Source organism: Liolophura sinensis, chromosome 10 (assembly GCF_032854445.1).
Source record: "Liolophura sinensis isolate JHLJ2023 chromosome 10, CUHK_Ljap_v2, whole genome shotgun sequence".
NCBI lineage: Eukaryota > Metazoa > Mollusca > Polyplacophora > Chitonida > Chitonidae > Liolophura > Liolophura sinensis.
Window position 1 is genome coordinate 4,504,739 of NC_088304.1, and position 10,724 is coordinate 4,515,462.

The window sequence follows — 10,724 nt, forward strand, 5'->3', positions numbered from 1 at the left end:
CAAGGCAATGGCAGCACGAAACTTGGAACTAGATGTTCAAACTGTCACAGCGAAGCCACATTACAATTATTTTCACTTAAATATGACCATTCATTCTCACAAAAAAAATTCCCGAAAATTGTCAAAACACGATAAAACCGGCAAGAAGTTTTCTGTACAACGTCATATTTCTGATAAACCTTAGATCCATTATATCTCGTTGATCGGGATGTGAATCTAGGATACCCTTTGAACAATTCTTCACCACTGCAGTGTTGTCCCTTTAAATGTAGTGGGGGTGTTGAACATTTAACTTGGGCTGTGGGGACCAGTAGAGTGACATACGTATACTAATGGTGTTGAATTAGATAGCCAAGTTGGATATGCATGCACGAACAGATGAAATCAAAGCGCATCAGCTGAGATATACACTCTAATTATGGACAACTTCTAAACTAGCATGGTACACGATCTGGGTACTCATTTGATTCATTCGCCTCGAACAATCCTTGTGTCTTTACATTGTCGCTGAAAAAAGTTAATCTCTTCTCTTACCTTGTATACTTTCTTTGATATTTTGGTGGTTTGTGTTCAGCGTTTTGGAAATTACTGATTGCTGTTTTAATGCTGTACTCAAGACCATTTCATTAACAAGACGGTGACCTGGTTTATATGGGCAGGGAAATTGGAAGAGCCAGATAAAACCAATCCCACGGTATACGACCCTATTTCTTCTAAAATTTGGGCCACCTGGTCTTCTCCTTTTAGCCAATATACATATAATTCTAACGGTCATACTGAGTTTCTTTTTTCTCACATGGTTAGACCATCTAATAAACAACATGTTCAAATCTTCACTATTCCTGGTAAAAAAGGCTGGTAAAAGAAATGTCATATTCTACTTTCAACACTACTAATATCTGTCTCAAATTTTAGAAGAATTAAGGTACCTTCTACCGCAATGCTGTGGCCAAACCATTCAGTGAGAGCTAGATTTAAGCAAGAAGCCTAAATGACCAAAAATCAGTCACCTGCGTCAAGCTGGATGATTTAGCTAACTGACAGAAATGAACTGATAACAACAAACTTTCATGACATTTTCTTAAGTTCTTTATTTCTGATTATAGCAGCTACGTGACTGGAGAAGACACAGTGGAGATTCTTTGGTAAGAATTGACAACCATGTAACGTGAAAATGTCAGGTGCAGAATCCTAAACCACTCCATCTGACTCCAATGTGCCAGGCAAGCATGCTGAAAACAACAAGATAACAGATCTTATACCACTGCATCTGACTCCAATGTGCCAAGCAAGCACGCTGAAAACAACAAGATAACAGATCTTACACCACCCCATCTGACTCCAATGTGCCAGGCAAGCACGCTCAAGACAACAAGATAACAAATCTTACAGCACTCCATCTGACTCCAGTGTGCCTAGCAAGTACGCTGAAAACAAACAAGATAACAGATCTTACACCACCCCATCTGACTCCAATGTGCCAGGCAAGCACGCTGAAAACAACAAGATAACAGATCTTATAGCACTCCATCTGACTCCAGTGTGCGAGGCAAACAAACTGAAAAATACCAAATAACAAATCTTATACCACTCCATCTGACTCCAATTGGTCTACTGTACAGAGAGCAAAACCAGAGCAGTGAAAACGGTGTGACAGTTAGGAAATGGTCACACATAACCAATGAAAGAAGGCCTCCTGTCAATTTCACTCAGGGTTTCATTCTCACTGTTCTTCACGTAACATGATTAACTAGTTGCTCCCCCTAGAACCATGATTTACACAGACCTGAGTAAAAAAAACAGGCAATGATGTTAACTGCATTTAATTCAGGGTTTCACTTATCGAAAATGATAAGTAAAACGTAATGACACACTAACTTGTGACAAATTTGTAGTCTTAACATCTGAGTGAGAAATAATCTATAAAGTTTTGATTAACTTAAGGCAATTCCAAGATATTCTTCACCAGTTTTATTTAAAGGAAGATTTACCTGCCCCTTCAGAAAGTCCCTCCAGGGGGAGACAACAATAAGATCAGAAGTCATGAGGCTGACAGGCAGGTCAAGGACAAACAATGTAAAATACTGTCTGGGTAAACTGATGCTGTCCAGGCAAAAAACGTCCACACCTGTCAAGTATATAGAAGAAACAAAAACATGCTGATAGACTGTTAAGTGTGAGGGGATTTACCAGCTGGGGATTTGAACCTGAGATCTCTGGATTTGGAGTCCATACCTCTACTACTAGACTAACGGGAAATTCCCTTTAGCCCAGAGGCAGATAGAACTTATAAATCACCCCATTACATAAATATCTTTGTGCTCTTTATAGTGGGGGTGGAAAAATACAAAGCATCTAACGGGAGGGGGAAACCCTAGGGCGAAGTTACCGTTCCTCAAATGATCAGTCTTTTAGCTGAACTACTGTACAGTTTCAAATACATAAACAACACTCAGCTGTTCAAGCGGGCTCATAAAAAGATACATGAAAAGGTACCATCAAAAAAAGAGTATGGTCTTACAGAAAGGGAAGAAAGGCAAAAAAAAACTTTTCATTCTTTAGGCATATTTTATATTTCTTACTAGCCTTTTATTTTACGTATATTTTCCATAAGTGGTGGGGAATATTCGGAAATGACGTCATTGGTGAACATACACTGGGAACACGGGACCAGCTCAAAGTGAACATAAAGTCTGCCACATGGAAAAAGTGATATATGACACAGTTATCAGAGAAAAATATGTAAAAACTTCTATAAAAGTTTGAAAGCCGAGAAGATGTTCAGCACTGAGGATATGGCATTGACAGACAATTCACTCCAAGCAGCCATGTTGTAAAAACCCTTATGAAATTGGCCAATCACTAGTGCTGAAAATGTCACGTGATAACTGGCTGTCAAGTCAAAAAACCTATTAACTCTCGATTGTCAGTGTGCTTTCTTATAGTGGATAGACAGATATCGATGTAATAAATTGGATTTTGCTACTAGTTTAAATGTTAAACTGATGCGTTTTGAACCACACATGTATGAGCAGGGAACTGAGAATGACTTCCTGTGTCACAATGTGTACATCTTGGGCAGGATACTGCAGTAACTTATCAGGGTATACTGGTGAGAAAAACGCCTCAGAAGAGTCACTGCTTATTCAAAAATATTGTGACTTTGCATTATTACGAAAATATCTTTCCAAAATCTGTATGAAAGAATCTGTTATGAATCAGAAGATCCTGCTACGTTCAGTAAATCCCCTGAAGTCGGTAAGCCAAATGATTACACTGTGCAGGACGAGGACGAGCAGGATCGCTAAAACATGAGGCTTATGTGCACGAACATCGCCCTGACACAGTGCCAAACTAAAAGAAACATCGCCCCATTAAACACGGAACAAACCTGATACTCTTTAGTTGGGTATCAGGCATTACTGTTTGTATTTTCTCATTATCACCTTGTTTAATACTGATGGTGTGGGAGAGCTCTTAGGTTTTGTAGCGTCACTCTAGACAGCTATAACATGGCAAAACGGCGTCATCAATTGAGGGGCTGGGTGCTGACAATTGTTTGCTATTTATTTTGTTGATAAGCGGTGTAGGATTTTAAAAATATTGGTACAAGATTTCTGGAATACTACTTTATTAATTAATTCAGCTTTAGTGGCTGCCTTTATGTTCACTTTAACAATCTCTTCCCCACAACAAGGCTGTCTTCACACCTATCACTGCTGAAGTTACTAAAACAGGCTAGTTAATATTCAGACTGATCCTTAGTGCCTTAAAACAACTCCAGTTTAAAGCCACTTTTTATTTCTCATGAAGAAAGCTGAGAAGCATTTTTATACTTTGTCAGGCAAAAACTCCATGTATCCTTAAGTGAATTCTGATTGGTTTATTGGTCCTACAAATGAACATGTTTGCCTGTCCTGCCACGAAGAACCAATCACAATTCAGTAACTTCATTTGAACTGTCCAGTGGATGTCACATAATGCAAGACAGTATGAAGTTTTGTGGAACTGCCCTTACCCTTATAAGGTGTACTGGAGGTATACTTGAGGTACACCTTAGGTGTACCATTGGGGCGTAGCAGATCTGAAGTGAGGTGTGTCTAAGGTATACTTAAGGTGTATGTGAGGTGTACTGAAGATGTATCTGAGGTTCTGCCAATTATGCAAATTAGCACCTCAAGTACACCTATAATACACCTGAGTGGAGGTGTACCCTGTAAATATAAGGTAAAAAATATGATGCCTGAAGTACAGTTGAGGTATAGCTGAGGTGCATGCTCAAAGACAAGAAGTATATACACTGTTTTCACTTTTATTGTGATAGAAACAAGCTCAAAACACTTAAATGTTGACTGTATAAATTATAGATAAATTTAAGTAAGTTGTAAGCACATAGTGTTCTTTGTTTACTTCATTACAAGAACAGCAGTGATATTCATTTACATGACTCTTCTAGCTGACTGATCAAAATTTACTACTCCTTTTCTATGCCTTTTAGAACTGCTCATGTGCCCAAACATGTTACAAATTCTGGCTTAGGGAGCATCAATCAGTCCATAATTGTTTTTTTTTTTCCCACAGCCTGGAATCTATATGCACATTGTTCAGGGCAGCCATCTTGGAATTATCAGGGCCAAATATATCCATGCTCTGTGATGATTCAATATTTGCACACTAAATGGCAAGTCAGTCTAGGATGAGAAAAAAAATTTTTTTTACACAATTTTTTTTCTTTTGCACAAAAACATTTGTAATTTTCTGCTCGCCATTTTGTCTAAGGAAAACTATCTGAATCGGATCTTTTTGCTTTAAAACTTCAAAAAAAAGTGGTCGGGGTGTACCTGAGGTACAGGACGACTAAATTATAATCAAAAACTCTCAAAGTCTCTAAAGTGTACCTGGAATAAATCATTTAATTTTTTTAACTTTCGCAGTTTCTAAGGTGTTCCTGAGGTACATCTTCTTTGTCCTGATCTTTTTTTCCCAAGTTGCTGAGGTGTATTTGAGGTACATTATCTCATATTCAAAAACTGCTCAAACACTCTCAAAGTCTTTAAGCTGTACCTGAGGTACATCTTCTAAGTGTTGATTTTCCCGAGGTACATCTGAGGTATGGGCATATGACTGGGGTGTATTTGAGGTAAAGTGCACCTCAGATAATATAAGTGGGGTGTACACCTCATCTATACCTCACGCTAAGGTGTACATGTGGTGTACACCCCCATGTACACCTGAACTATATATCGCACTGAGGTGTACACCTCATATCTGTACGGGTATCTTATGGTTTGTTTGAGTGGCTTACTAGATTTACCTCCAACTGTTAAAGAGTGCTACATTCTCAAGGGAGGTAACTGTTAAAATAAGAAACCAAAAAGTCTGTATTCAGAAATCACTCATTACAGGTTACTTCAGTAATAGATATCCTTTCACCAAAGGAATGTTCTTGGGAACATCTCAGGTTTTAACAGGAATATCCACATCTACACATCTAAACACAATCCCCATTGTTCAAATGGAACAATCTGAGAGAAGAAAGTGTTTACAACATCATCTATTGCATTGCAGAGAATATGAACTTTTAATGTGTGTACCATAACATGATAAAATATTCAGCAATTACCTTCAGGCAGTCTTCCATCTGATATCAAATACCTGAAAAATACAACCATGGTAAGATATCTGATATTAATATACACAAAAACAACTACGATTAAATATCTGATAGAAAGATCTGACAAATCATCTTTGTTACTTATGTGATGACTGTCAGGTTTATGGGTGGAGGAAACCAGGGTGCCTGGTGTACTAAACAACAGACCTATGTCTGGTGCACGACAAACTTCTTAATGTAAAGTTGCAGCCAAAATAGCGCCAGCCGGATTTGAACATGCAACCTCACTGGTCAAGGGCCCAATTGTCACTTTAACAGGGCCAGCGAGGCTCCTACTGTAACGGCGTGGTCAAAAAACAGAGAAATGGAAATTTACTTACTGAAGAGCAAAGTATAGACTTCTGTGATTCTTGTGGCCACTTACACCATAACTGTCAAAGGTCAAGATCTACAAATGAGAAGGGAGGTAACTGTATGAGGGGATAGAACTGTGGAGCAAATGATAACACCTCCCAAAAAAACAAATAAAACAATAAATATATGTATGTCTGTCTGCTTGAGGTTTAACGTCATAATGAACAATTTCAGTAATATGACGACGGCGAGGGTGTGCGTACATATACTGCATCTTCTTGTGGCAGGGTGAGTCCATGCCACCAAAGTGCAACCGCCACTGAAGCATCATGCTGAAAACACCAGACAAGACACCCCACCCAGTCACATTATACTGACACTGGGCTAACCAATTCTGATTCCTTGCTCTAAACCCTGAGTGCTGAGCACCAAGCAAGGCAGAAACAAGTACTATTTTTAACGTCTTGACCCGACCTGGGTTTAATCCTGGGTCTCTGACTTCGAGGCAGACGCTCTACCCATTAACCACCGAAACGGTTAAAAAAATAAATAAATAACCAAAGCCTATGTCCCGGGTGACAAGGCAAATAGGGACAGCAATCATGATATGTAGAGGAAATGTCAGAAAAAAAAACAAAACAATTTCACACACCTCAAATTGTGGTGCACTTAATAATTCATGGTCTATGGTATTTTGCAGCAAAATAATAACCAGTACAGCACTTGTAGCATGAGCATTCAATCAAAATACAAGCAGGTCTGTCTTACTATACTTACTGTGTCAGGTTTGATCTCATGAATATAATCTAGAATAACTTTCCCACACAGTTTCTTGTCCCATATTATAGTTGGGTCATCCTGTAGAGAGCTGCAAAAGAGATGTACATAATAATATGTACTTGTAATTATACAGATCCCTTAAACAGACAATGAATTAAAGGAAAATTTTCAGAAAAAAGCAATACCTAAGGGTATAGTATAGCACTAATACAGTAGCAAAAATATTTGACCTCTCATTACCTATACCTTTCATATAAAATAAGATAGTGGTCAAAAACTGAAGGCATGGTGAGGTCTAGCTAATAAAGAAAAAACTAAACCATGAATTTATTTATTTATTTATCTCACTGGTGTTTTATGGTGGGAGGAAACTGGGAAGTACCCAGTAGAAACCCACGGCCATCCGCAGGTTGCTTGCAGATCTTCCCACGTACGGCCGGAGAGGAGGCCAGAATGAGCCCAGGAGTCTCTCACCAATACAGCCGCTGTGAGTTCAGCTCATGTTGGCTTCCTCTCCGGCCGTACGTGGGAAGGTCTATCGGCAACCTGCGGATGGTCGTGGGTTTCCCCCGGGCTTTGCCCAGTTTCCACCCACCATAATGCTGGCCGCCATCGTATAAGTGAAATATTCTTGAGTACAACGTAAAACACCAATCAAATAAATAAATAAATAAATCAACGTGGATTAGTCCAAAGAAAGCAAGAAAGATAGAAATAAACATTGCTATTATCCAGAACACAATTATTTAAATCTGCATTGGAACAAAAAAGTGTCAGCTTGCCCTAGGAACAAAACTAGTGTGCATAATTATTTATCCAGAAGAAAAAAAAATGTACCAGACATCCAATTTTGTTACCTGTTTTTGACAACAAAACAGTTGTTTCCAGGAATTCCAAGAATTTCACAACTTTTTTTCAATTCTTCTTCTCGCACATTTCCTTTGTGATAAAAATTACCTGCAAAAAGGAATAATAAAGTGATACAACCTACAGCGCACCTAATATTGCAAACCACCTTTAGCTCTCAGCTATGGGAGTATTTTGTCAGGTCACTCTGTACTTAAACCATATCATACCAACAAACTGACACACCACACTGACCCAGCCTAAATATGTCTTTCTTGTTATATATAGTAATCTTAAACTCTTCTGGAACTGTGTCTTTTGGTCATATTTTATTATGTATAAATTATTAACTTTGGGGAAAAAATTCACCCTTCAGGTAGTGCTTTATTTTTATGACAGTTTGCCTCCTACCCCATCCTGCAAACCATCTTGGTTTATGACAGTAACAGTTTGCCTCCTATCCCCTCTCGCAAACCATCTTGGTTTATGGCAGTTACAGTTTGCCTCCTATCCCATCCCACAAACCATCTTCGTTTATGACTGTTACAGTTTGCCTCCTATCCCATTAAGCTGCCATCCTGGTTTATGGCAGTTACAGTTTGCCTCCTATCCCATCCCGCAAACCATCTTGGTTTATGGCGATGACAGTTTGCCTCCTACCCTATCCTGTAAACCATCTTGGTTTATGGCACTTACAGTTTGCCTCCTATCCCATCCCGCAAACCATCTTGGTTTATGGCAGTTACAGTTTGCCTCCTATCCCATTAAGCTGCCATCTTGGTTTATGGCAGTTACTGTTTGCCTCCTACCCCATCCCGCAAACCATCTTGGTTTATGGCAGTTACAGTTTGCCTCCTACCCCATCCTGCAAACCATCTTGGTTTATGGCAGTTACAGTTTGCCTCCTATCCCATCTCGCAAACCATCTTGGTTTATGGCACTTACAGTTTGCCTCCTATCCCATCCAGCTGCCATCTTGGTTTATGACAGTTACAGTTTGCCTCCTATCCCATCCCACAGCCATCTTGGTTTATGACAGTTACAGTTTGCCTCCTATCCCATCCCGCTGTCATCTTCCTTTATGACTATTACAGTTCGCCTCCTACCCCATCTCGCAAACCATCTTGGTTTATGACTGTTACAGTTTGCCTAATATCCCATCCCGCTGTCATCTTCCTTTATGACTGTTACAGTTAACCTCCTATCCCATCCCCCAAACCATCTTGGTTTATGACTGTTATAGTTTGCCTCCTACCCCATCCAGCTGCGATCTTGGTTTATGACAGTTACAGTTTGCCTCCTACCCCATCCCGCAAACCATCTTGGTTTATGACTGTTACAGTTTGCCTCCTATCCCCTCTCGCAAACCATCTTGGTATATGACAGTTACAGTTTGCCTCCTATCCCATCCCGCTGCCATCTTCCTCTATGACTGTTACAGTTTGCCTCCTACCCCATCTCACAAACCATCTTGGTTTATGACAGTAACAGTTTGCCTCCTACCCCACCTCACAAACCATCTTGGTTTATGACAGTTGCAGTTTGCCTCCTATCCCATCACGCAAACCATCTTGGTTTATGGCAGTTACAGTTTGCCTCCTACTGACTCCCGCTGCCATCTTCGTTTATGACTGTTACAGTTTGCCTCCTACCCCATCTCGCAAACCATTTTGGTTTATGACAGTTACAGTTTGCCTCCTACCCCATCCAGCTGCCATCTTGGTTTATGACAGTTACAGATTGCTTCCTACCCCATCCCGCTGCCATCTTGGTTTGTGCCAGTTACAGTTTGCCTCCTATCCCATCCAGCTGCCATGTTGGTTTATGACAGTTACAGTTTGCCTCCTACCCCATCCAGCTGCCATCTTGGTTTGTGCCAGTTACAGTTTGCCTCCTATCTCATCCCGCAGCCATCTTGGTTTATGACTGTTACAGTTTGCCTCCTACCCCATCCCGCAGCCATCTTGGTTATTCCTTCGTTACTCCTCTCCAGTGTTAGTTATCTATGGTAACTGTTATCACCATGATAACTTTTCAACTTAACCCACCAATGATTTATTTATCTGCCGCCTTGGTGATTACGCAGGGCTCAAGAATATTTCACTTATAGGACATTGACCAGCATTATGATGGGAGAGAACAGGGCAGAGCCTGGGTGAAAAACCCACTGCCATCTGTAGGTTGCTGACAGGCCTTAAAACCAGGAAAAAACCCATGACCATCTGCAGGTTGTCGAGAGGCCTTCCCACATACATGCGTTGCAATCGCATTGGTGAGATACTCACGAGATATCGCTCTATGCTGGCACGCTACAGTCTTGGTATGTAACTGAGTGTTGGGTTCTGAAATCCTCCAGAAACTTATTATATAATGTATCCCAATTGCCGTCTGTAAGCATATTAACTTCATCTTTTCGATTCAACCCAGAAGGGCATAAAAAACACCATGTAAGTTGTGTTCTGGCAAGGTTGGGTGCTGTCAGCACGGACCTTTGGGACTGGCTCTATCAAGTTGGAGTTGCGATATTCTTGAGAGATGAGGATGGATTCACCGTTACAATGAAAGTCTGAAAATAGGACTCTCGGTCCATGCAGATGGACTAGATGTCTTTGGTTCACAAACATTCAAGATCTTAAACCTTTACAGGTAAATTTGTTTTGATTTATAGACTTGCAACTTTAAGAGCTTTCCTTTAATAGCAAGCTCTAGATTGAGAGAAATCTGCAATAATTTATTCATTTGCATGTATGTGTTATTCTGCCAAACTCCAGTGTATATGACACCATTATGCTATGCGACAATATTATGAGGACACTTTTTGTCACCTACGCCATCTGTTACTAAGGAAATGACGTTGTCTCTACTTTCCGGAATTTGGTTACCTATGGACTGATCTACTTTGCTAATTTGATGCAAACTGAAGTCATCGATTTATTATCTTTGAGAATTTTCAACGAGCACAGTAAAATGCTTCAGTTGGGAGGGGGTGTAATTACATCCATACCTGTGGACAAACAGAGTAAATAAATGCTCTTCCCCTGTCTCGCAAATTCCGAAACAGATGGTGCAAAAAACATGGATTCATCATCCGGATGGGCGATTACAAATAAAACTGACTGGCCGATTCTTG

General features: G+C 40.0%; 1 protein-coding gene across 1 annotated transcript; it reads right to left on the reverse strand.

Annotated features, from left to right (window-relative positions):
* Nucleotides 1-1,109: 1,109 nt before the first annotated feature.
* Nucleotides 1,110-10,543, reverse strand: LOC135476433 (N-acetylglucosaminyl-phosphatidylinositol de-N-acetylase-like). Its single transcript, XM_064756459.1, has 7 exons — nucleotides 9,346-10,543; nucleotides 7,606-7,705; nucleotides 6,746-6,836; nucleotides 5,995-6,062; nucleotides 5,624-5,655; nucleotides 1,992-2,128; nucleotides 1,110-1,232 (listed from the first exon to the last, which is right to left on the reverse strand). Exons 1-7 carry the CDS (start codon nucleotides 9,359-9,361, stop codon nucleotides 1,110-1,112), a joined length of 567 nt encoding a protein of 188 aa, XP_064612529.1. The 5' UTR covers nucleotides 9,362-10,543.
* Between the last annotated feature and the right edge of the window lie 181 nt (nucleotides 10,544-10,724).

Bases quoted from the DNA above. Each gene is read 5' to 3' on its own strand.
- LOC135476433 (XM_064756459.1), bottom strand. The intron at 6,063-6,745 runs GTAAGTATAGTA...TCTCATTTGTAG, and splicing joins ATGAGATCAAACCTGACACA to ATCTTGACCTTTGACAGTTA. The intron at 5,656-5,994 runs GTAAGTAAATTT...TGTATTTTTCAG, and splicing joins AGTCTATACTTTGCTCTTCA to GTATTTGATATCAGATGGAA.